The sequence below is a fragment of the Apostichopus japonicus genome, chromosome 23 (genome assembly GCF_037975245.1).
Source record: "Apostichopus japonicus isolate 1M-3 chromosome 23, ASM3797524v1, whole genome shotgun sequence".
In the NCBI taxonomy this organism is placed as follows: Eukaryota; Metazoa; Echinodermata; class Holothuroidea; order Aspidochirotida; family Stichopodidae; genus Apostichopus; species Apostichopus japonicus.
Window position 1 is genome coordinate 5,443,913 of NC_092583.1, and position 27,919 is coordinate 5,471,831.

General features: G+C 35.8%; 1 protein-coding gene across 1 annotated transcript; it reads left to right on the top strand.

Moving 5' to 3' along the window:
• The first annotated feature begins 92 nt into the window (after positions 1–92).
• LOC139964965 (dnaJ homolog subfamily C member 10-like) lies at positions 93–27,596 on the top strand. The gene is made up of 19 exons (XM_071967082.1): positions 93–239; positions 3,777–3,973; positions 4,619–4,790; positions 5,335–5,385; positions 9,072–9,154; positions 9,932–10,057; positions 10,995–11,085; positions 11,429–11,506; positions 12,092–12,168; positions 12,552–12,680; positions 13,005–13,094; positions 15,111–15,236; positions 16,302–16,769; positions 20,079–20,234; positions 20,734–20,867; positions 21,264–21,465; positions 23,575–23,706; positions 24,461–24,547; positions 25,380–27,596. Exons 2-19 carry the CDS (start codon positions 3,782–3,784, stop codon positions 25,410–25,412), a joined length of 2,427 nt encoding a protein of 808 aa, XP_071823183.1. The 5' UTR covers positions 93–239; positions 3,777–3,781; the 3' UTR covers positions 25,413–27,596.
• The last annotated feature ends 323 nt before the right edge of the window (positions 27,597–27,919 follow it).

Below are 27,919 nucleotides of genomic sequence, written 5' to 3' on the forward strand. Positions count from 1 at the left end.
TGAAGATGAAAATGCGGCGTTCCATGGCCGTGTTCACCGTCCACCCCACTTCCGTAAAAGTTGATATGGTGATGTGTAATTAACAGGTGATATCGCGTAAGTGGTACCCGTAACAATCGACAGAGTTCAGTGTGCGATACGTATTGATAACTTCACATTGGCCTGTACTTTGAAGCGTATTTTAATTCCCAAAGTAACAACGTTAGGAAATTGTGTCTTTGACCGCAAAGGCTGAACGGGTAAATTCCAATTTTCTGACTTGTTTTATGTCGCATGTCTCGTTAATGCTTCAAGACAATGAATTAACGTTAGGAATAGGTAAAATATAGCCTAACTTAACCAAGTTACTCACTACTAGTACTGTACTAGGCCTAGTAGTAGTATATATACTCTACGTCTAGACTAAAGTCTTGGTAGGTGTAGGCTAGGCCAACCGTTAGGCATAGTGTCAAGGTCAAGTCAGACTTGTTATAGCCAATGAAGTAACAATAAACTTGTGTGAGTTATTAAGATTATCTACTTAGGCCAATGCTAGGCCTTAGTGCTGATAGTCGACTCATAATCCATGAATCACCAGTTGGAAGTTCAATTAATCGCGCTCAAAACCTAAGTTGCATTACTTGACTACATGCTAGCACTATACACATACTGTAATCTGCTTTCCTGGTTCACAGTTTATTGGATGTCTGATCGATTGTGTCAATTGCTATGTAGTTTAATTTCAATGTACAAAACATGTGCCTGCTATCGCGATACAGTAGACTAGAACGTAAAACTCTTGCATACTAATCTTCACACCGCTACAGGTGTTACATGTATTCATTGTTTGCATGTTTGCTTTTATTAGTAAGTAGGTAGTTGTAGTAGCCTCTTCGATTCATTCGAAACTTTTTGATTTACTATGAAGGCTTTTAAGAATGTTGTAGATTGAAAGTTATTCACAGTTTTTGTTTAGTAGACGTTTTAATATAATTTAGACATCACACGTTAAGACACGAAAGAAGAGAAAAAAAGATAGCGCACCATGAAGAAAGATTTGTTTTTACTGTATTTCTGCAATGTAATAATGACAGTGATGACCTCATAACTGTAACCGAGTAATCGCAGTAATCCCAAGAAGAGCTATGCAATCAGTCGACTACAAAAGAAGGAGTGACTATCAGCACTACTAGGCCTAACACATTTTGTTAATTATAGAGCCCATCTTAAGTGTAGACCTTTGCTGCTTATTAATTGTAGCCCTCAGCTTCAATTGTAGGAATTGCTAAATTTTGTCACATGATTATGTGCCTTCTGATTTGGCTCGCGGATGAATTTATATAGCAGTAAAGTTTGCATGCTCCAATTACATTAACACACACTCAGGTAGTATGAACATATTCGCACACTTGAACAGATACAACGCAGTCAACTTTACTATTTCATCAAGTAGTAATTTTTTTATCACCCTCCATTTTCCCTATTTACCTGTGCTTTAAAACGCAATGATGGTTACTTTTGTGTAGCTATTACCTTTCATTCGAAGAATGATTAACTTTTTACGCAGTATGGGTCAGCCATTCTATTAAGTTGTAATTTTTCCGTAGAACTCACTGTGTTAAACTACTGTAAGTGCACGATAAACAAATACAGTAGTCTTAGAAAATTATAATGATTGAATTGGTACCAAAACCATTCTTAGTCCCTTCAAATTTCTTAATACCTTGTAATTACCTTTGTAGTTTATTTGTAAGTGTTTGTACTTTGTTTTAGTCAAGTTTGGCCAGACGCTCATAAGCTTACCCCCCCCCCTCCCCCAAGAATCAAGCAACATGGCTTTTAACAATACAATGGACACAACCATTTAATAATAAGGGTTGATTGATATTACACTTTCTATGGCATTTCCAACTAATCTATAAATAGCCTTGGCCTCATGGAGTGCCAGCCATGGTACAGAGCAAAGAAAGAACAGGTGTTGGATAGGCCTTGTGCAAGTACAGTATGATATTGTGTTGCAGATACCTTCTTGCTGTTCTTGCAAGAAAATTTCGGTTGCAAAGTATACTGTATCTGTTGTTACGCAAACCACATTTTGCAAGTAATTTGTTCAATTGGGCATTACACTGTTAGGCTTGAAAGTTGTAGAGTTGCACACTTGCAGGTTACCAATCTTTTTCATAAATCACTAAAAAACATTGCAGAAAATCAAAGCATGTGCAGATTACAAGAAGTACAGTAATTTTAGTATATAAGTAGTTAATATATATTTATATGCAGCCTTGCCATATATAGTAAATCAGTTTGCAAGTTAATTTACTACAACAAACAGTTGTTTACAGTCTTTTACCACTATGTGATGGAAAGCCATCATACAGTAGCCTATTGTATGTACGTATTAAAATTAGGCCAGTATTATAGTATAGGCCGAGTTGGATTTTAGGTTGAATATGAAACAAGTGGGTACCCAGGGGACCAACCGAATCCAAGGGAGACGGATACCCAGTTCTGTTTTTATGGTCCCATCACTAAATTCCCAACCTGACCTAACCTAAACAACAAAATGACATAGGCTTATCTTTATAATCACTCTCACTATGGGAAAAAAGAATTCACGCATACGTAATCAACCTTAAATCTAACAATTAAATATCAAACTAAGAAATATGTAACCAATATGAGTTCCATAATGTTCATTTCTAATGAGAAATAGGGAAGGATGATTTGGCAAAAATGTATCATCCCTAGGACCACATGCATGATCCTACAGGGGTAATTATGAGGTTCATAGAACGGTGCCATCTTATAACAGTATTTCAGCACAGACGCTAATTTGAGCGGTAATAATGCATTAGAAGTTGTACAAGGCTAAATACATTGCTAACTACTTTACAGTCATATTACGGAAATTTGTCCCTAAATAGTCAGTAGATATTTTCAGATGATTTGATTGGAGCCCTGATAGTCTGCAACAAGCTGTCTGCAAATATTTTAGCATCTCTGTACTCATTTGTAAACAAAACTCTTTGGAAGATTCGATCACTGTTACGATACCTACAATCTGTAAACAACTGATATTTTGTCACATTTTCGTCACAAAACATGAAATTGATATTGTTAGCAGTCATAATGATTTCTCAAGAACTTGGCCTCAAAAAACGGCATGTGCTAATTTCTACGTAGATTGAGTGTGTGTGGGCCGTGCATAGCATAGTATTGTCACCCTAAGGCTATGCAACCATGACAATGAAAGTTTTGGAATATATACGTACTATGTGATCTGTGGCTGCGCATGACAAATTTCCAATGCGATTTTATTTACCAACATCCCGTGAATAGGGGGGGGGGATCAGAGTACACATTCGTTCGGATCAATGCATAAGTTAACCCCAATGAGAGATGATCATCTGATAACATCAGGGGATCTGATCCGGATATAGTGGAAAAGCACCCTTAATTGTAAGATTTAAAGACTTTGAAAAGTCTTTACATTATTATATTATACATTAGTAACATTGATGTGTTTTGTTTATCCCTAGACTGCTAGATAAAGCTGAGGATTGTAAAAGTTCAATTGTGTGTAATATTTGAGGTATATCTAAGGTTAGACCCATTAAACTTTTCTTAGCATAAACTCTAATATAAGCTTTCTAGCAAGCCATTAGGATTACTAAAACTAATATCCCACTCATCACCAATCAAGTTATATTTCTATAGAATTTCATATTGTAGTAATCCATGCCATTGCAAGCCTTCACAATTTAACATTATGCTTATTGTTTGTCTTCATCCTTCAGGCACTATGGGTTCGTACAATCCTTTCCGTCTTATTTTAGTGTCATTGCTGTGTCTGATGATTGCAGTAGTCTTGTCAACTGTTAATAGTTCTGAAGACTTTTATGAATTACTTGGAATTGAGAGAGATGCAACAACAAAAGATATCAGGAGAGCATTCAAGAAGATAGCATTATCAGAACATCCAGACAAAAACCCAGTGAGTTGCACGTTTGTTTGCTATTGAGCATTGACAGCAGTAGACAATCTGTCTAGCAAATATTCTGTCTCTAATTTTATTTTTCACTGTTTGGTCAAATATGTTAGCCATAAATAATTCATGATTCACAATATCACAAACAGTCTAGTGCTTTAAGCCTGAAGTTTCTATTGAATTTACCACACACTTTTGGTGACATGAAAGTGTCTTTTGATATACTTCAGTCATGAAAGTCACACAAGAAAATTATGTTATCATATGTTAACTTCTAATGCAACAATAAAAGTTTCTATTTAAATGATGTATGGGAGTAATCAGTGTATTAGCTCCAGCCATTGGGTTGGAGCTACATAAATCTCTTATTTACACTGACAAGCATTCAGTAGCTTGAGTGAACTTCATAGTTGGCTTGTATGTTCACCATAGTCAGTGTCAGAACTCTAAATCTGTAGAGACCTGTCAAACAAAATTTCAGGTCAAAACTTGAAAATGATGTGTACAGTGACAGGTTTACAATTTTATAAACATGTGGCATGGAATCCCTAAGCTTGTTGACATTCTGGTAGCAACATACCCTGTAGGTGCAATCAGTTACATTATAAAGGTAAAAATAATACTTAAAGGTCATTTGGCTTTTCATTTCAGGATGACCCAAAAGCTCATGAGAAATTTGTAAAAATAAATAGAGCCTATGAGGTACTGAAAGATGATGACCTGAGGAAAAAGTATGATCGGTTTGGTGAAGAAGGATTAAAGGAAGATGGCCAAGGACAGTGGAATCGCTATGAGAGCTGGCAATTTTACAAAACAGAATTTGGTATGAATTTATTTACATGTAGCATTTATTGTAACCTCAACAGCTGACAGTTAACTTAAGCTGATGGGTAGCTTAACAAAGTCATTTGTGTTGCACCTTCACTGAAAGGCCCTAAGTTCCTTGGCTGAAGCTCACACTGAAAGAGAAGTGCAGCAACTTCTGCCTTTCTGGCTCTAGAAAGTTGCATTTATTAATGAAATGGAGTATTGCTGCACAATATTATTGACTTCTGGCAAATAGACACTGACTCTGACAGATGTTGAGTGGTTGTATTGTACAAGATGTTTACCACAAAGCACTAACACTGCTTTCTGAGTCCAGAGATTTATGGTGTTATACTAATCTGGATGGATAATAGAACCTCTTACTAATTGCTGTAATATTATTACCATCATCAATAAATTTGGTTAAATCTTGGCTCTGCTTGCATTGCGAAAGTAAATTTTAATGTTTCATGCACTTGTTTGAAGTGACTGGAAGCATTTAATAAAACAAATTACTACCTTTTGCGTTCTCACATCTCACTATATTTGTCACTCTTTAGGTCTCTATGATGAAGATCCTGAAGTTGTTACCCTCAGCAAAACAGACTTTGGTAAGTTCAAAACATTGAGTAATTCCAGCTGAGCACTTTTAAAGGAGTACTTGAAGTTCTTAGTACTAGTATCTGAGTACAGCATTTACGAATCTTAGTACAGTTTACGTGGTACAAGTACAGGTGCTTTCTCAACCGAGTACCTTTCGAGTACAGTACTTTTGATTTATTAAGTATACAAGAACCTTTGCTTAGTTATAACTGCTCACAGATGTCTTTCATACCAAATGATATAACTGTTGAATGTGATCTCAGATCTTGTTATTGTGTGCCAAATACAGAATGTCTCTTTCTGACATTGAATGACAAAGTGACAGTGGTTAACAACTTTCTGACCTTCACAGGGTTGTTAAACTTATAGTAATGCTGCAATCATGCTACCATTTGTTCTGAACGTTAGCAACATGAATGCATACTTAATCTTGGTTAATGCACTCGGCTACACCTATGGTACCTTACTTGGTAATGCACTCGGCTACACCTATTGTATGATACTGTACTTGGTAGTGCACTTGGCTAGACCTATGGTACTGTACTTGGTAAATCACTTGGCTACACCTCTGATACGGTACTTGGTTATGCAGTCAGCTATACCTATGAGCTATGATACTGTACTTGGTAGTGTACTCAGCTACACCTCTGATACTGTACTTGGTAGTGTACTCAGCTATACCTATGATACTGTACTTGGCAGTGCACTTGACTACACCTATGATACTGTACTTGGCAGTGCACTTGACTACACCTCTGATACTGTACTTGGTAGTGCACTTGGCTACACCTATGATACTGTACTTGGTAGTGCACTCAGCTACACCTATGATACTGTACTTGGTAGTGCACTCAGCTACACCTATGATACTGTACTTGGTAGTGCACTTGGCTACACCTGTGATATCTTACTTGATTAATGCACTCGGCTACACCTATGATACTGTACTTGGTAGTGCACTTGGCTACACCTCTGATACTGTACTTGGTAGTGTACTCAGCTATACCTATGATACTGTACTTGGCAGTGCACTTGACTACACCTATGATACTGTACTTGGCAGTGCACTTGACTACACCTCTGATACTGTACTTGGTAGTGCACTTGGCTACACCTATGATACTGTACTTGGTAGTGCACTCAGCTACACCTATGATACTGTACTTGGTAGTGCACTCAGCTACACCTATGATACTGTACTTGGCAGTGCACTTGACTACACCTATGATACTGTACTTGGCAGTGCACTTGACTACACCTCTGATACTGTACTTGGTAGTGCACTTGGCTACACCTATGATACTGTACTTGGTAGTGTACTCAGCTACACCTATGATACTGTACTTGGTAGTGCACTTGGCTACACCTGTGATATCTTACTTGATTAATGCACTCGGCTACACCTATGATACTGTACTTGGTAGTGCACTCAGCTATACCTATGATACTGTACTTGGCAGTGCACTTGACTACACCTATGATACTGTACTTGGTAGTGTACTCAGCTACACCTATGATACTGTACTTGGTAGTGTACTCAGCTACACCTATGATACTGTACTTGGCAGTGCACTTGACTACACCTCTGATACTGTACTTGGTAGTGCACTTGGCTACACCTATGATACTGTACTTGGTAGTGTACTCAGCTACACCTATGATACTGTACTTGGCAGTGCACTCAGCTATACCTATGATACTGTACTTGGTAGTGCACTTGGCTACACCTGTGATACTGTACTTGGTAGTGTACTCAGCTACACCTATGATACTGTACTTGGTAGTGCACTTGGCTACACCTGTGATATCTTACTTGATTAATGCACTCGGCTACACCTATGATACTGTACTTGGTAGTGCACTCAGCTATACCTATGATACTGTACTTGGTAGTGCACTTGGCTACACCTATGATACTGTACTTTGTAGTGTACTCAGCTACACCTATGATACTGTACTTGGTAGTGCACTTGGCTACACCTGTGATATCTTACTTGATTAATGCACTCGGCTACACCTATGATACTGTACTTGGTAGTGTACTCAGCTACACCTATGATACTGTACTTGGCAGTGCACTTGGCCACACCTGTGATATCTTACTTGATTAATGCACTCGGCTACACCTATGATACTGTACTTGGTAGTGCACTCAGCTATACCTATGATACTGTACTTGGCAGTGCACTTGACTACACCTATGATATCTTACTTGATTAATGCACTCGGCTACACCTATGATACTGTACTTGGTAGTGCACTTGGCTACACCTCTGATACTGTACTTGGTAGTGCACTCAGCTACACCTATGATACTGTACTTGGCAGTGCACTTGACTACACCTATGATACTGTACTTGGCAGTGCACTTGACTACACCTCTGATACTGTACTTGGTAGTGCACTTGGCTACACCTATGATACTGTACTTGGTAGTGTACTCAGCTACACCTATGATACTGTACTTGGTAGTGCACTTGGCTACACCTGTGATATCTTACTTGATTAATGCACTCGGCTACACCTATGATACTGTACTTGGTAGTGTACTCAGCTACACCTATGATACTGTACTTGGTAGTGCACTTGGCTACACCTGTGATATCTTACTTGATTAATGCACTCGGCTACACCTATGATACTGTACTTGGTAGTGCACTCAGCTACACCTATGATACTGTACTTGGTAGTGCACTCAGCTACACCTATGATACTGTACTTGGTAGTGCACTCCGCTACACCTATGATACTGTACTTGGTAGTGCACTCAGCTACACCTATGATACTGTACTTGGCAATGCACTCAGCTATACCTATGATACTGTACTTGACAGTGCACTTGACTACACCTCTGATACTGTACTTGGTAGTGCACTCAGCTACACCTATGATACTGTACTTGGTAGTGCACTCAGCTACACCTATGATACTGTACTTGGTAGTGCACTCAGCTACACCTATGATACTGTACTTGGTAGTGCACTCAGCTATACCTATGATACTGTTCTTGGCAGTGCACTTGACTACACCTATGATACTACTGGAGGAGAGACAGATGAATATATATAGAGTATTACAATAGAATGTCAAAAGGATAAAAAACTTATATTGCTTCCTGTTGTAATATCAAATTTAAGAAAACCAAGTACTGTAAACCAAGCTCTAGTATGTACTTTATCATCTAATTAAAACTACAAAATGACGAGTACAAATACTCTCACATCCAAGTACTTTGCACTGTGAGTGAGTAATGAGTACTACTGTACAGTACTGACTAATTCTAAGTTTTACAGTAGGATCTGTTCTTTCTATCTATTGAAGTTAGTATGGGGTTTGTTCATCTGACAATTCAAAACTGTTTATTTCATGCCAACCTGTCATCCCTGGCTGTATAAATTAGTCACCAAATGTAGAATAATTTACTCCCTGACATCAGCCAAGAAAAACCTCACTTAAGATGAAATGTACATCCTACTGTAGGTGTGTGTTTTGTAGTCAGCAAAATTAAGCATGGCATTTTTATCACAGAAATGTACCTTTTTTTTATGTATGATGTATTTTAGTTCTTTTCAGCAAAGTATGCAGTGCATAATTTTTTTAGTTATTGTTTGTTATGTTGTTGTTTATGTTGTTTATGTTTGTTTGTTTGTTATTGAACAACTACAAGGAATTCCATTATCTCTCACATTTACAGAACAATCTGTTTTTGGAGAAGATATTTGGCTAGTCAACTTTTATTCACCAAGATGTCATCATTGCCATGACTTAGCTCCAACAGTAAGACAGTTTTACTTTATTTTAGCTAAATCTGGTGTTATTGCATTTCATATTGATCTTATATTGATACCATTATTGCCTGATACTGGTAGATGTGATATTAATGCATTTGTTCATCTCATATTGATGCTTTTACCATTCTGAACAGTAAGACAGTTTTAATTTATTTGAGCTAAATCTGATATTATTGTATTAATATTGATCTTATATTGATACCATTATTGCCTGATACTGGTAGATGTGATATTAATGCATTTGTTCATCTCATATTGATGCTTTTACCATTCTGATAATGAAACACTTATTGTGATCTGATCTTGATGCGTTATTGATCTGATAGCGATGTATTTATTAATGTGTTATTAATACATATATACTTCTTATGTTGATGCATTTACTGTTATGATAATGATACATTTATTGTGATCTGATCGTGATGCGTTATTGATCTGATAGCGATGTATTTATTAATGTGTTATTAATACATATATTCTTCATATATTGATGCATTTATTGTTCTTATAATGATACATTTATTGACTATGTGTCTGCTGTGCACAGTGACTAACATCAATTGTGACACAATTAATCTTACAGTGTCTTTGTATTTCAATACAATGCTATTAGGTTTGCAATAAGTAATGCCTTGTTTTATGATAATTGTCATGAAATTTCACCATGTTTGTACCTATACAAATATATTTAGAAAGGATTTGAACTACAAGCAGGTGTGTTTCTGATGGATGAATAACTAATCTCTTTGGTTCTTGTTTTTAGTGGAGGGAGTTTGCCAAAGAGATGGAAGGAGTGATTCGCATTGGTGCTGTCAACTGTTGGGATGATAGACCTCTATGCACACAGCAGGGAGTCCAAAGGTTTCCTTCTCTCATACAGTATCCGAGTGTATGTATAAATCAAACATAGCAACTTGTGGGAGGTTTATGAGACCAGTTATCATTAAGAGATGATTATTGATTTATTCCATGCTTATTCTCTGTAAAGTATAAATATAAATATTTAAAAACATAAAACTACATGTATTAACACCAAACTACCACATGCAGTGTATGGAGGGGAAAAGGGCAGAAAACTAACAAAAGTAATTTGCAGAACCGCTATCCGTAATTAAATGAACTCTATGAATTTGAACAGGGCGGGACTCGCTCCCTAAAACAGTCTCAAAGACCCTTCCCTAGACAAAAAAGGACACATATAAGGCTGTGCATGACTGCTAGTAGTACTCCTGTTTCCAATATATGCAATTCTAAGATCCTAGGTAACTGTTCCGAATGAACTAAGTTGAAATATAATGTGGCAATTTGGGTGGTAGAATGAGAAAGAAGGGCATTGACTGGAGGGGCTGGTCATAGAGGGCGCACAATGTTCAAAGGTTACCAGTTCATTTTAGGCACGGTAGATCAAGAGTGCTAAGGTTGTGGGGAGACAGGTAAGCGAGGAGCGAAGTAAATGTTTGTAGTTGGTATTGATGTTTTGATCTGTCATTGAATAACTAGTTATAAGATTTTACACTAAAAATAATTAGGCAAGGTTGGTGCAGTCTTCCATGAGGACAGTTGTCATAAAAGTTGTGATTATTTCATTGAAATCTAGATTAGATCCAATTGCTAGGTTTACTACATAGTCCTTGCATGTAATAATAGGTATTGTAGGCAAGTCTAATTACCCTCTATAGACCACATAAAACTGAGTCAAAATACAACATGCTAACCACTGCAGTTACCTTTGGGATCTTGTTAATGTTCTTGTTTTAAAAGTTTGACAGGGATCCAAACCTTTCACTTGCAAGCATTTCATTTCTAAGTGTACCTTCTATTTGCAGAGAGAGCATTACAATGGTGCAAGAAATTTAAAGGATCTTGTTCGTCATGCTTTGAGACAAGTTAAAGCAACTGTGCACTCCATTTGGACAGGTGTGTTGAAATCAGTTATATGCATTTCCGATGATATATTGATGATTAATTGCTAGATATGTGTCATTTGCAAAGAATAATTTACACTATCACTATTTATCCAAGAGAATGCAAAATACAGGTAAGCTATGAATATTGTAAACAAGGGAACCATTTCAGGCTCTTCTAAATGATTCATGTTTGCAAAGTTTGTTGTGCTCTTGCCAAACAGTTTAATATTACAACTCCTTCAGTATTAAAAATAGCAAAGATACTGCTATTGAAAAGAACATGTAAGCTGTCATTCTATCAGTAAAGTAGATAAGCATGTTCTATCTAAGATGTATCATTTTGTATTTTGCAGGTAATTTTAAGGCTGTCCTATTAGATCCAGAGAAAAAGGATCAACCATGGGTAATATCCTACTGCACAGCAGAGAAAGGTGAGATAGATAATAAATATGTCTGAATACAAACCTGACTGGAAATAAATATGTCTGAATACAAACGTGACTGGAAATAAATATGTCTGAATACAAACGTGACTGGAAATAAATATGTCTGAATACAAACGTGACTGGAAATAAATATGTCTGAATACAAACGTGACTGGAAATAAATATGTCTGTATACAAACGTGACTGGAAATAAATACGTCTGAATTCAAACGTGACTGGAAATAAATATGTCTGAATACAAACGTGACTGGAAATAAATATGTCTGTATACAAACGTGACTGGAAATAAATACGTCTGAATACAAACGTGGCTGGAAATAAATATGTCTGAATTCAAACGTGACTGGAAATAAATATGTCTGAATACAAACGTATGAATGCAACTTGTATGTCTAGAACTCCTTTGGTTTCAAGAAATAACCCAATATGAAGTGCACGTTTGACAATTTTAGAAGTGAAGCACAACCAGCTAGGTTAATACTGAATACCAAATGTTGAGCATATACTCCAGCATATGGCATTATCCAGTTTGCTACATTGTCTTATGCACTTTGTTTTTATTCTGAACAGAGAGGGAGGGAGATTCAGTTGGCGAAAGGCTTGGTTGCTTAGATAGTGATGACACACTAAAATTGGCGGCAATTTTGGTAAGTGTTTAGCAACGATAATGAGCTAAGTATTTGAAATTTGAACCTAAAACCTTGGCAAATATTCTTTGTGTGCATAATGATTTAGTTCTTTCTATAACATTAAAATACTTATGATGAAAATTTATGATAAAAGAGGAACATTTGTTTGCATCCTGGTTAAATTTACATTTGCAAATCATTTTGTTTCATTATTTATTGTTAAATTCACATTCCCTTAATAGGATAAAATTGTAACGTATGCCGTCCAATGTCAAAACAATAAAGTGAAATTGAAGCCAAACCTTGACAAATTTTCTTTGTGTACGTAATGATTTAGTTCTTTCCATAACAGTTACTATCCATGTAATTTGAAATACTATATGTTGCCTTACTTTTGACAGAATAAAGCTGTTCATGTTGGCAGTGTTGACTGCATAGCTTCAAAAACCCTTTGTGAGAAACTGAAGATTGAAGAGAGCACTATTATGTACTACCCATCAGGAAGTAAACTACAAAGCAAGCAAAAACAGGTAACATTATTACATGTGACATTCTACTTATAGTATAGTGTGATAAACAACAATAACATCATTAATACATGACATTCTACTTATGGTAGTGTATAATAAACAACATTACTTCACTAATGTATTTTTTGCCAATTTCTGGAAATGTCAATATTTGATATGTATCTGTCATTGGTAATTTCAGTGGGTAAATGTTTGTTTGACAGTTGTAGTTTATTTAGTTTAGCATGTTTGATGAAACCATATTTAAATAATATGGTTTATATTGCATGTAGTTAATCTCTATTTCTTCAATGCCTAGTGATTTGTTTTAAACTATGATTTTAGATGCTGGAGTTTGATGAATCCAAGCAGATAGCCAAAGAAGTGCTAAGACTGTTACCAGCTCTTACAACCCTCACAACTGAACAGCTACAGGTTTGTTTCAATTTAATTGAAAGCTTCTATCTTGTCTGATTTATTTTTACCTTGTGTTATGGTATGTATTAAGTCATAATCACCCTAGCAGTGATTTGTGAATCAGTCCATTGTTTAGTAAACCATAATCACCCTAGCAGGGATTTGTAAATCGGTCCGTATTTTAGTAAACCATAATCACCCTAGCAGTGATTTGTGAATCGGTCTGTATTTTAGTAAACCATAATCACCCTAGCAGTGATTTGTGAATCGGTCTGTATTTTAGTAAGCCATAATCACCCTAGCAGTGATTTGTGAATCAGTCTGTATTTTAGTAAGCCATAATCACCCTAGCAGTGATTTGTGAATCAGTCCATTGTTTAGTAAACCATAATCACCCTAGCAGGGATTTGTAAATCGGTCCGTATTTTAGTAAACCATAATCACCCTAGCAGTGATTTGTGAATCGGTCTGTATTTTAGTAAGCCATAATCACCCTAGCAGTGATTTGTGAATCAGTCTGTATTTTAGTAAACCGTAATCACCCTAGCAGTGATTTATGAATCAGTCCGTATGTTAGAAAGTCATAATCAATCAAGTCTATGTTTGGTAAAATACTCAGTACTGATTTTTGATGAAATTTTTCCTTCTTTCTTAGTTTTTATCTTTTATGGATTCTTACATTGCATTGTTATTATATGGTAAGTGTTTGAGATCATATGGCACAATTGTTTCCCTTCCAATATATCGTGAATATACTTTAGATTGGGTACAGCACATCAAAATATGTTTTAGTTTAGCCTTCACATCTAGCAAGTGGTTTTATTCGTCAAAGCTTATTTGAATTGCATGTCATTTATGTAAATGTGAAAGATACAGAATTTTCCACTTTCGAGAATTTAGCACTGGATTTCATCAATTCCTGTACTGATACATGTTTTTATGTGTTTGTGTGGGGGCAAGTTACTCATGATTACTTTCTCTTAAATTTATGCACAATAGTTTATTTCATGGTGAAACGTTTTTGTCTGTCTTTCATTGATCAAAAATGGTATATCCTAAAATATTTGAACGTCAGCCTTCAGTGTGGCTGGTAAATCATAAAGAAAAAAGTGTTAATAAAAACAAGAATTGCTGAACATTTTGAGCTGAGTAGTCTTAATAAGCCACCTTTAGTTGGCAATCTTGCTTTGCAATTTATTGATGAATTCAGCAAGTTAAGATATGGAAACAGTTTAATTGCTGTCATTTGCTTCCAAAGTTACCAAAGTGAGGCTGTTCTTCTCTCCTTTCCCATTTGAAGGCAATGATTAGAGCATGTTTAATACTCTCAGAAATATATTTTTCTTTTAATAAATGTATCAAGGTGATGGGCAGTACCCTTTGTTCTATGTACCAAGTATTAGTTAACACGTATGAACATTACTATCTTTTGTAACTCCCCATTACTCAACAGATGAAGAATATAAGCATGAAGATGATTCAGTGTTTGTAATTTGGCTGTAACAGGAGGTTTTGTTTGTTAATTATGTATGCTGATTAATACCCCATTACAGGGCTCCAATTAAAGATTGAGAAGGCAAGGGTAACTTGTTAGGGCAAGTTAGAAGTTACCTTGGATTTTAATGAAATGACAAGGCACCGTAGCAAGTTTTCAACTTTCCAAATGACACAATGATTTTCTTAAAAATTGAAAGAGCACCGTGTTAGAGGCAAAAGGAATCAATGGGATGTTGAAGGCATGTGTGTGTTTATAGTATATATGTGTAGCTATTGTTTATACAATGAAAAGTTGGTATTAGTTAGGCTCAGTTGGAACTTGATATGCATTAGATACAGGTAGATGTTAATGATAAACAATGAGTTATTTGGAAAGAAGAATGCAGTGTTATTAGGCTTACAGTTTTTTGTATGCTGTCTATAACTTACAAGAACATCCCCTTTTCTACAAATTTTGTGTCTGTGAATAATGTGAACTAGAGGGATTTGCTATGTTTTCTTTGTATCCTTCATCCTTTCTACGTTTTCTTTCTATAGCTTGCCAGAGAAAATTTAAAGAAGAAAGATCCAGCTCAGCGCCCTTTAGTTGTCTACTTTATCACAGGATCATCAGAACCAGATAATGAGTTACGAAAACTACCCAAACTTGTTCCCCAGTTCAAGGTATGTTATTTCTCTGGCTCAAACCAGCATGACAGCATAAACAGTAGAAAATAACATATCTTTTTGTTAGATACAACCTCTACAGAACTGCTTATTTGCAAACCTTAATTGTTCATATCAGTTTTGTGTTTCTTGTTTGTGGGTTTGATGATGAGTCAGCTACTTCTGTAAGACAGAGTCACTAATGATACTCAGCTACTTCTGTAAGACAGAGTCACTAATGATACTCAGCTACTTCTGTAAGACAGAGTCACTAATGATACTCAGCTACTTCTGTAAGACAGAGTCACTAATGATACTCAGCTACTTCTGTAAGACAGAGTCACTAATGATACTCAGCTACTTCTGTTAGACAGAGTCACTAATGATACTCAGCTACTTCTGTAAGACAGAGTCACTAATGATACTCAGCTACTTCTGTAAGACAGAGTCACTAATGATACTCAGCTACTTCTGTAAGACAGAGTCACTAATGATACTCAGCTACTTCTGTAAGACAGAGTCACTAATGATACTCAGCTACTTCTGTAAGACAGAGTCACTAATGATACTCAGCTACTTCTGTAAGACAGAGTCACTAATGATACTCAGCTACTTCTGTAAGACAGAGTCACTAATGATACTCAGCTACTTCTGTAAGACAGAGTCACTAATGATACTCAGCTACTTCTGTAAGACAGAGTCACTAATGATATCCAGCTACTTCTGTAAGACAGAGTCACTAATGATACTCAGCTACTTCTGTAAGACAGAGTCACTAATGATACTCAGCTACTTCTGTCAGACAGAGTCACTAATGATACTCAGCTACTTCTGTCAGACAGAGTCACTAATGATACTCAGCTACTTCTGTAAGACAGAGTCACTAATGATACTCAGCTACTTCTGTAAGACAGAGTCACTAATGATACTCAGCTACTTCTGTAAGACAGAGTCACTAATGATACTCAGCTACTTCTGTAAGACAGAGTCACTAATGATACTCAGCTACTTCTGTAAGACAGAGTCACTAATGATACTCAGCTACTTCTGCTTGCAACTTATTTCTTTTGTCTTCTTTTATAGGTTGCATTGTTTAATTGCAGCACAGATGCTACCCTCTGTGATCAACTCTATTTAACTAATCACCTCCCTAAGGTGACCTTCTTCCGTGTCGGAGGGGAGCATGAGTTTCATCACGGAAGAAGCTTTGCAGCAGATATTGCAGCATTTGCAAGGGAAAGTTTCCAGTCCCTTGTCCATGTTTTGGACCCATCTAGTTTCCCGAGTCCTGTTACGGATGGTCAAAACATCTGGCTTGTAGACTTCTTCTCCCCACATTGCTCCCCTTGTCTCCAACTGATTCCGGAAATTCACAAAGTCGCCAAGCAGCTGGGGGACGTTGAATTTGGAACTGTTGATTGTACAATACACAAGGAGATATGTAGTCAACAGCAAATTAGATCGTATCCAACAATGATTCTGTTCAACAATAGTAAACCACACCATTCAGTGGGCTATATGCATTCATCTCAGATAATGGAATTTATTGAGGTAAGCATCTGTATCAGAGCTTGATCTATGTGTGGTTTCTGCTATATGCATTCATCTCAGATAATGGAATATATTGAGGTAAGCATCTGTATCAGAGCTTGAGCTATGTGTGGTTTCTGCTATATGCATTCATCTCAGATAATGGAATTTATTGAGGTAAGCATCTGTATCAGAGATTGAGCTATGTGTGGTTTCTGCTATATGCATTCATCTCAGATAATGGAATTTATTGAGGTAAGCATCTGTATCAGAGCTTGAGCTATGTGTGGTTTCTGCTATATGCATTCATCTCAGATAATGGAATATATTGAGGTAAGCATCTGTATCAGAGCTTGAGCTATGTGTGGTTTCTGCTATATGCATTCATCTCAGATAATGGAATATATTGAGGTAAGCATCTGTATCAGAGCTTGAGCTATGTGTGGTTTCTGCTATATGCATTCATCTCAGATAATGGAATTTATTGAGGTAAGCATCTGTATCAGAGCTTGAGCTATGTGTGGTTTCTGCTATATGCATTCATCTCAGATAATGGAATATATTGAGGTAAGCATCTGTATCAGAGCTTGATCTATGTGTGGTTTCTGCTATATGCATTCATCTCAGATAATGGAATATATTGAGGTAAGCATCTGTATCAGAGCTTGAGCTATGTGTGGTTTCTGCTATATGCATTCATCTCAGATAATGGAATATATTGAGGTAAGCATCTGTATCAGAGCTTGAGCTATGTGTGGTTTCTGCTATATGCATTCATCTCAGATAATGGAATATATTGAGGTAAGCATCTGTATCAGAGCTTGAGCTATGTGTGGTTTCTGCTATATGCATTCATCTCAGATAATGGAATTTATTGAGGTAAGCATCTGTATCAGAGCTTGATCTATGTGTGGTTTCTGCTATATGCATTCATCTCAGATAATGGAATATATTGAGGTAAGCATCTGTATCAGAGCTTGAGCTATGTGTGGTTTCTGCTATATGCATTCATCTCAGATAATGGAATATATTGAGGTAAGCATCTGTATCAGAGCTTGATCTATGTGTGGTTTCTGCTATATGCATTCATCACAGATAGTGGAATTTATTGAGGTAAGCATCTGTATCAGAGCTTGAGCTATGTGTGGTTTCTGCTATATGCATTCATCTCAGATAGTGGAATTTATTGAGGTAAGCATCTGTATCAGAGCTTGAGCTATGTGTGGTTTCTGCTATATGCATTCATCTCAGATAATGGAATATATTGAGGTAAGCATCTGTATCAGAGCTTGATCTATGTGTGGTTTCTGCTATATGCATTCATATCAGATAATGGAATATATTGAGGTAAGCATCTGTATCAGAGCTTGAGCTATGTGTGGTTTCTGCTATATGCATTCATCTCAGATAGTGGAATTTATTGAGGTAAGCATCTGTATCAGAGCTTGAGCTATGTGTGGTTTCTGCTATATGCATTCATCTCAGATAATGGAATATATTGAGGTAAGCATCTGTATCAGAGCTTGATCTATGTGTGGTTTCTGCTATATGCATTCATCTCAGATAATGGAATATATTGAGGTAAGCATCTGTATCAGACCTTGAGCTATGTGTGGTTTCTGCTATATGCATTCATCTCAGATAATGGAATATATTGAGGTAAGCATCTGTATCAGAGCTTGAGCTATGTGTGGTTTCTGCTATATGCATTCATCTCAGATAATGGAATATATTGAGGTAAGCATCTGTATCAGAGCTTGATCTATGTGTGGTTTCTGCTATATGCATTCATCTCAGATAATGGAATATATTGAGGTAAGCATCTGTATCAGAGCTTGAGCTATGTGTGGTTTCTGCTATATGCATTCATCTCAGATAATGGAATATATTGAGGTAAGCATCTGTATCAGAGCTTGATCTATGTGTGGTTTCTGCTATATGCATTCATCACAGATAGTGGAATTTATTGAGGTAAGCATCTGTATCAGAGCTTGAGCTATGTGTGGTTTCTGCTATATGCATTCATCTCAGATAGTGGAATTTATTGAGGTAAGCATCTGTATCAGCGCTTGAGCTATGTGTGGTTTCTGCTATATGCATTCATCTCAGATAATGGAATATATTGAGGTAAGCATCTGTATCAGAGCTTGATCTATGTGTGGTTTCTGCTATATGCATTCATCTCAGATAATGGAATATATTGAGGTAAGCATCTGTATCAGAGCTTGAGCTATGTGTGGTTTCTGCTTTATGCATTCATCTCAGATAATGGAATTTATTGAGGTAAGCATCTGTATCAGAGCTTGAGCTATGTGTGGTTTCTGCTATATGCATTCATCACAGATAATGGAATATATTGAGGTAAGCATCTGTATCAGAGCTTGATCTATGTGTGGTTTCTGCTATATGCATTCATCTCAGATAATGGAATATATTGAGGTAAGCATCTGTATCAGAGCTTGAGCTATGTGTGGTTTCTGCTTTATGCATTCATCTCAGATAATGGAATATATTGAGGTAAGCATCTGTATCAGAGCTTGAGCTATGTGTGGTTTCTGCTTTATGCATTCATCTCAGATAATGGAATATATTGAGGTAAGCATCTGTATCAGAGCTTGAGCTATGTGTTCTTTCCTCATGGTACATAGATGACCTGTCCACTATTTAAAGTGTCCTGATAATTTCATAGACAAATCACATTACTATGTACACAGTGGCATTGAAATGTATTTAAGAGCAATTAATGGGATTTTGTGTTTTAAATTAATTAAAATCTAATAATATGAGTTCACAGTTTCTTTGAATGTTATCCCATGACATTTGATGTGTAGTAGAAGCAGTGTCTGCTATTTATTTTATATGTTTGTGGTTTAATCTTTCAGGAGGCTACAGCAGCGATATCAATATTTGCAACATTTCATCTCTGAATCTATTTTCTCAGTTGGGTGAACCTACTAGAATCATCACACTATCAAATCCTTGAACTTTCAACTGTTCATGGATTTCCAAAATTTTTACGTTTTGTAGATAAGCAGCTTGTTATTGTTTTTGAAGGCCCTACTTCTCCTAGATCATAAGATTTCATCTTTTATGAAATAAGATTATGCAAGATATCTTTATATTAAATTTTGTGATGCCAGATAATGGTTGTCTTGCTATAATTTTCCCATACTTTTGATAGAGTGTAAGCAAGAAATGAATGTGTAATGTTCCTCTTTGTTTATCTCGTTGTTGATGGTAATTTGGTAACTTTGCATGTTCCCTGCAGTGTATAGTTCATGTGTTTCATGTAAGTTGATATATCAATCAAATGATTTCATTTTCTTGCAGGATATTTTAAACCCTAAGGTGGTCACTCTAGATTCAGACCTCTTCACTACACTTATTGTCCAACGATCTAAGGATGAGCTGTGGTTGGTAGATTTTTTTGCCCCATGGTGTGGACCTTGTCAGCAGTTAGCTCCAGAGTGGCGGCGAGTGGCCAAGGTATGTCGCACTGTAAATTAAAATGAGTAATGATGCTGTTGCCTTTCTTGTACCATATAGCGGAAGGCATAAGTAGTTTGATATAAGTTGAGAAAATATGAGAAAAGGTCGGACAGTCTGGTTGTGCAGTCCATAAGCGTCAGTAGCACTACAGTGCTGCTTAGAACTGTCTCCAATATGATTCTCTACTCATTTTAGCAAATGCATATGAGGCATCCTTCAGACATCTCATTTAGTTATAAACATGTGTACAAATGTACATAATGAAGGTTTCACTGACTGAATCTTTTTTTATTTTGATATGGTTGGTTCTTTCCATAAGGACTAAAATCTGAAGATAAAGTCCTTTATGTTCATTATGCATTGGTAAAGGTGCTTGTCCTTACTAGTATGGATTATTAATTTTGTTGCAACAGGTAATATTTTATATTGTGAAATGAAAAACATTGTACTAGCACTTTCCTGCAAGCTTTGTTACATTTCATTGGTTTCCTTTTAGAGGTTAAATGGTACTGCTCGTCTTGGTTCTGTTGACTGTGTTGAACATCAGCAGCTTTGCAGCAGTCAGTCTGTTAGTGGATATCCTACAATAAGGGCATATCCTGTTGGAAAAACTGGATCTTCCATGTATAGGTAAGTGTCTATTGTAACAGTCTGCATGTTCTTTCCATTTAGACATGTGCAATCACCACCCACCAGTTGGCATGGTAACTGCTAGCAAAGAGTCATGTGCTTGATATCCTCTGTGTTTATATGGGTTACATTGTATGGTATAGAGGATTGCTCACTACCTCCAACAGTACATGTTCCAATATCATAGTTTAAGAAAATAATCTTGTTCTATCTATATATATATTTCTTTTACTCATTTCCCTCATCCATCTTCCAACATGGCTTTACGTGGCTCTGTGTTTGCCAGCACACATTTCAGACTTATATTAAGATATATCCCAAGACATTATATATAAATTATCATTGAATTTGGCACTTTCCTGTGATCTCATTTCTGATGGAATGCCACCATTACAGCACTTATAACGGTTGGTTCCGTAACGTTCAATCTTTGGTCGGCTGGGCGTATCAATTGCTTCCATCAAGTGTGACAATCATTACCAAGCAGAATTTCCGAGACAAAGTGTTAAGAAGTGAAGATCCCTGGGTCGTTGATTTCTATGCGCCGTGGTGTGGTCCCTGCCAAGCATATATGCCTAACTTTGAAGAAATAGCAAAGGTAAGAATTATCAAGGAATACATGGGTCGTTGATTTCTATGCGCCGTGGTGTGGTCCCTGCCAAGCATGCATGCCTAACTTTGAAGAATTAGCAAAGGTAAGAATTATCAAGGAATACATGGGTCGTTGATTTCTATGCGCCGTGGTGTGGTCCCTGCCAAGCATACATGCCTAACTTTGAAGAAATAGCAGAGGTAAGAATTATCAAGGAATACACAATAGCTGCTGTACTTTGGCTGTTTATACCATAATACAACACTTTATCTACTGAAAAGCTTGCATGTCTTTTACCAAATAAGTGTTAAAGGTTTAAACTAATAGCCATGGTTTTGTTTGGTTGTTTTATGTGGTTTTGAGATGTGCCTGTTGCATTAGTAAATGTTACCAAATAAGTGTTAAAGGCTTAAACTAATAGCCATGGTTTTGTTTGGTAGTTTTATGTGGTTTTGAGATGTGCCTGTTGCATTAGTAAATGTTACCAAATAAGTGTTAAAGGCTTAAACTAATATCCATGGTTTTGTTTGGTAGTTTTATGTGGTTTTGAGATGTGCCTGTTGCATTAGTAAATGTTACCAAATAAGTGTTAAAGGCTTAAACTAATATCCATGGTTTTGTTTGGTAGTTTAATGTGGTTTTGAGATGTGCCTGTTGCATTAGTAAATGTTACCAAATAAGTGTTAAAGGCTTAAACTAATAGCCATGGTTTTGTTTGGTAGTTTAATGTGGTTTTGAGATGTGCCTGTTGCATTAGTAAATGTTACCAAATAAGTGTTAAAGGCTTAAACTAATAGCCATGGTTTTGTTTGGTAGTTTAATGTGGTTTTGAGATGTGCCTGTTGCATTAGTAAATGTTACCAAACAAGTGTTAAAGGTTTAAACTAATAGCCATGGTTTTGTTTGGTAGTTTAATGTGGTTTTGAGATGTGCCTGTTGCATTAGTAAATGTTACCAAACAAGTGTTAAAGGCTTAAACTAATAGCCATGGTTTTGTTTGGTAGTTTAATGTGGTTTTGAGATGTGCCTGTTGCATTAGTAAATGTTACCAAACAAGTGTTAAAGGTTTAAACTAATAGCCATGGTTTTGTTTGGTAGTTTAATGTGGTTTTGAGATGTGCCTGTTGCATTAGTAAATGTTACCAAATAAGTGTTAAAGGCTTAAACTAATATCCATGGTTTTGTTTGGTAGTTTAATGTGGTTTTGAGATGTGCCTGTTGCATTAGTAAATGTTACCAAATAAGTGTTAAAGGCTTAAACTAATATCCATGGTTTTGTTTGGTAGTTTTATGTGGTTTTGAGATGTGCCTGTTGCATTAGTAAATGTTACCAAATAAGTGTTAAAGGCTTAAACTAATATCCATGGTTTTGTTTGGTAGTTTAATGTGGTTTTGAGATGTGCCTGTTGCATTAGTAAATGTTACCAAATAAGTGTTAAAGGCTTAAACTAATATCCATGGTTTTGTTTGGTAGTTTAATGTGGTTTTGAGATGTGCCTGTTGCATTAGTAAATGTTACCAAATAAGTGTTAAAGGCTTAAACTAATAGCCATGGTTTTGTTTGGTAGTTTAATGTGGTTTTGAGATGTGCCTGTTGCATTAGTAAATGTTACCAAACAAGTGTTAAAGGCTTAAACTAATAGCCATGGTTTTGTTTGGTAGTTTAATGTGGTTTTGAGATGTGCCTGTTGCATTAGTAAATGTTACCAAACAAGTGTTAAAGGTTTAAACTAATAGCCATGGTTTTGTTTGGTAGTTTAATGTGGTTTTGAGATGTGCCTGTTGCATTAGTAAATGTTACCAAATAAGTGTTAAAGGCTTAAACTAATATCCATGGTTTTGTTTGGTAGTTTAATGTGGTTTTGAGATGTGCCTGTTGCATTAGTAAATGTTACCAAACAAGTGTTAAAGGTTTAAACTAATAGCCATGGTTTTGTTTGGTAGTTTAATGTGGTTTTGAGATGTGCCTGTTGCATTAGTAAATGTTACCAAATAAGTGTTAAAGGTTTAAACTAATATCCATGGTTTTGTTTGGTAGTTTAATGTGGTTTTGAGATGTGCCTGTTGCATTAGTTTGGCTTTTCATAGCAACTTCTTTGTTTCCTTTTCCAATAGACTATGAAAGATCATGTCCGTGCTGGTAAGGTGGATTGTCAGGCTCATGCATCTATATGTCAACAAGCTAGTATTACAGGATACCCATCAGTAAGGATATATAAAGGAACAACCAAAAAGGGATATTCTCAAGTAAGTTTGCCCTTGTCATCATTACTATGCTAAAGAGTATCTATGTAGAGATCTATGAAGAGTATCTAAAGAGTATACTCTGCTAAAGAGTATCAGTTGACATTGAACTTTTCTTGCTAACACTGTTTTGCTATAATCCATTGCTTGGGATGTGTGTCCTTTCATATAGTAAATTGCTAGAAAAATAGTGACGGGGAGGCTAAGATAAGATTATCATCCAAAAAACTCAGTCATTGTTGTTGCTTAGAAATGGGAACGAAATCCTTGTAAACATGAAAGGGAAAATAGTGAGGCTTGCATGAATGTTATTCAGGGTTTGTGTATCCAGTTTTAATAGTAAGTACAAGAACCTTGTTGTTTGTTAGAGGTCAAAGGTCAATTGAGGTCACCAGAGGTAAAAGTTTAGAAACCTTGCAAACATGACTGTTCCATGAGTTACACATGGATGAATTTGGTATGTAAGACCAGCTTAGTGTTTACAAGAACCTTGTTTTTATTATGGAGATCATATGTCTGTTAAGGTCAAAGTAAGTCTAAGTTTGAAAACCTAGTACACTGGTGAACTTCACTTAATCTCAATATTATGTCCCTGACTTGAGATATGGTTGCTATAGTGTAATATACATAATATAATACATAAGATTTACTCATGCTAGTACAATACAACTTCCTATGTAACATGTAGGAGAAGAGACTCTGTAAATAATGTTAATGATTTGAAAAGAAAATACCATTTCAATCATTTTCATTTCAGAATTGGTATGGAGAAGGTGTCCAGAATATATATCCCAACTTTTTAATTCCTCATTTGAAGCAAAAATTTCCAAATAAATTACAAGAAGTAAGTAACATGTCTTAACATTTAATTTTGCTCAACAAATCATATTTTGAGTAGTAAGATTTCTATTATAAACATTATGTATTTTGTTCATTTGAGTTGAGATGTGACCTAAGTGCTCCAAATGTTCCTCTGTATGTTTCTATCTGACAGGATTGTCTTCTATGAAAGGATGATTACTTTGAAGTAACTTGGACAGATAGATATTGCAATACCTTATCCCTTTATTGTTGCTGTTATGTATAGACTTGATAACATAAAACTGTATCACAAACAGAGATCACTAAATAGCACTCTGGTAAATCACAAAGATGAAGCCTCTGAAAGTACAGTTCAATTTCTTGAAGTTCTTAATGTAACATATCATAATAAAAGGTCAAAAGTTTAAACCATTGGGTCCTCACCTATATCAACCGCATATCAGATTTAAGAGCTCTCAATTTTACTTTCAGAGGCCTTACTGTGGCTAAAACTCCAATTTTTAAAAACCTCTATGACCTACACCTTTATCATTGTACAATATCAATCCATAATTCCCTTTTGAAGGCTCTGTCCTGGCTATGTGGATCATTTACTAAGCAAAACATGGCAGCTGTTACCTAAAATAATAAAGAAAGTGAGAGTGCAAATAAGTAAAATATATGAATGTTGCAAAGTCACCCCTGCATTTCTGTCATCTTCCATACAGAATCCTGGTTAATGTGTGAAAAAAAAAACATAGTCTTGTTCCTGTCATTCACCTGGTTAAACTATAAATGTTAACTGCATGATTTCTAAGGGTTGTTAGTAAATGTGTTGAATCTCCCTCAAACTTATTTTTTGTTTAATTCTACAGTTCAGTACTAAAACAGTTAAAGATGAGCTCTGATGCTGGTATCCATTTCTGGTTTCCTTTGGTTCTGTATTCGAGTCTCTATGAATCTGCTCTATTCTCTGAAATTCCTTAATGGTTTTCTTGAAAGGAATGCCTGGGATGCCTGGAAAGGAATGCCATCATTGCAGATGTTGAGTTATGATTTAATGGTTAATATTTAAGGTCAACGATACATGGATTTGTCACTTTTGTTATATTTTCCCCATTAGTCAAATTTCTTTTCATTATAGATTCATGATTTGAGAAACTTTGTCATTTAAAGATGATGTTGTAAATGTATTAGCTGTAGCTTCATTAATTTTTGGAATAACATTTTGGTAATATCGATAAATGAGTCTGATAGCAGATTCAAATGTGAAATAAGTCAACATGGACAACCTCAGATAGTTTTTAATTTTCAACACAACTTAAACTGGTTAAAGAGACTTACAGAATGTTGAAGAGTTGCAACATACAATTATTTACCAGACATTATTGTTATAATTATTATTATTATTGCATTTGTTAAGTATTCCACCTTGGAAATCATTATGATGATGATGCTGTTTGCCAATACCCCCAAATGTTCTAGCCAGCCAGCCAGTGGGCAATAGTAGTTTATATGTATATAACATAGTGCTGAGCAAATGAGAGAAAGAAAGAGGAATGGAGAACATACATGAGTATTATTTAAATTTGACAAGAGGCTTATATTACATTCTTTGCTTGTTTGGTAGGCTTTGTTCACCATTTTTATCACATATATAAAACTTTTTAATATCACTATTATGAGACTGATGTGTTCCATTAGATCATGTGTCTTGATACATTGGAAATGTTTGGTATAAATGTAATCCAAGGAATGTACCGGAAGAGAAAAGATACTTAAAAATACTACAATTTATACTTTAAATAACTGTTTAGTGACTTTAACTTCATTTCTTCCCAATTGAGCAGAAATCAACATACCCTGTCAGTCACTTACAGACTGTCTTTTATAACATTGGGGAAGAACAATGCACTTGTATTGTTATGTGGAATCAATAGATGGCCATGATGTGTGGCATCCCATGAGACTTCCTCAAGTTCCATACCTGGATGAAAGACTTGAGTTTGGTGTTTTATCTCAACCATGAAGTCAATGTGTTAGCTATATGTCAACCGTGAAAAAAGGTGGTAGCTGTCAGCTGGGAAGTCGATGTGTTAGCTACATCCGATGTGAAGTCAATGTGTTAGCTATCTCAACCATGAAGTCCATGTATTAGCTATGTCAGCTGTGAAGTAAGTGTGTTAGCTATATGTCTACTGGGAAGTCATATTTAGCTATGTCAGCTGTGAAGACAATTGTGAGCTATCTCAACCATGAAGTCAATGTGTTAGCTACGTCAGCTGTGAAGTTACTGTGTTAACTATCTCAACCATGAAGTCAATGTGTTAGCTACGTCAGCTGTGAAGTTACTGTGTTAACTATCTCAACCATGAAGTCAATGTTTTAGCTATATATCAACCGTAAAGAAAGGTGGTAGCTGTCAGCTGGGAATTCAATGTATTAGCTATCTCAACCATATAGTAAATGTATTAGTTATGTCAGCTGGGAAGTCAAAGTGTTAGCTGTCTCAACCATGAAGTCAATGTTTTAGCTACATCTGCTGTGAAGTCAATGTGTTAGCTATTTGTCAACTGTGCAGTCAATGTGTTAGCTATTTCAACCATGAAGTCAATGTATTACTGTAGCTATATGTCAACTGGGAAGTCATATTCAGCTATGTCAGCTGTGAAGTTAGTGTTGTTAGCTATCTCAACCACAAAGTCAATGTATTAGCTATCTAAACCATATAGTAAATGTATTAGCTATGTCAGCTGGGAAGTCAATGTGTTAGCTATGTCAGCTTTAAAGTCTTCCATGCTGCACATGCTTAATATGTATCATTTTATTTATATTGAAGTCTTCTTTGGTTACCTATCAGTCTTTCAAATAATTTATATACCTATCGATAGTTTAGTGTAACAGTCACAAAATAATATTTAATCATTCTCACATTTTCCTTTGTTTCCTGCTTGTTTTTATATTTTTCTCTTGTAATATTTAACCAGTTAACATATATCGATGGCAGAAGTCACTATGGTTTTGTCTTTAAAAAGTATTTGTTGTAATACTATGGCACAAATGACATACAAGAAAAGAAGACATACATAGCAGACATTTATGATGATTCATGTGTTTCCCTGTTAACATTGTATTGTTTCCCTGTTAACATTGTATTGTTCCCTGTTAACATTTTATTATTTCCTAGTTAACATTGTATTATGTCCCTGTTAATATTGTATTATTTCCCTGTTAACATTGTAATATTTCCCTGTTAACATTGTATGGTATTGTTTTATGTCCCTGTTAACATTGTATTATGTCCCTGTTAACATTGTATTGTTTCCCTGTTAACATTGTATTGTTTCCCTGTTAACATTGTATTATTTCCCTGTTAACATTGTATTATTTCCCTGTTAACATTGTATTGTTTCCC

What these genes read in the sequence shown, in the direction of transcription:
- LOC139964965 (XM_071967082.1), top strand. Translation starts at nt 3,782, where the DNA reads ATGGGTTCGTACAATCCTTTCCGTCTTATTTTAGTGTCATTGCTGTGT. An exon ending in AACATCCAGACAAAAACCCA is followed by an intron (nt 3,974 to 4,618) that starts GTGAGTTGCACG and finishes TTTTCATTTCAG; the next exon opens with GATGACCCAAAAGCTCATGA. An exon ending in TTCCAAATAAATTACAAGAA is followed by an intron (nt 24,548 to 25,379) that starts GTAAGTAACATG and finishes TTAATTCTACAG; the next exon opens with TTCAGTACTAAAACAGTTAA.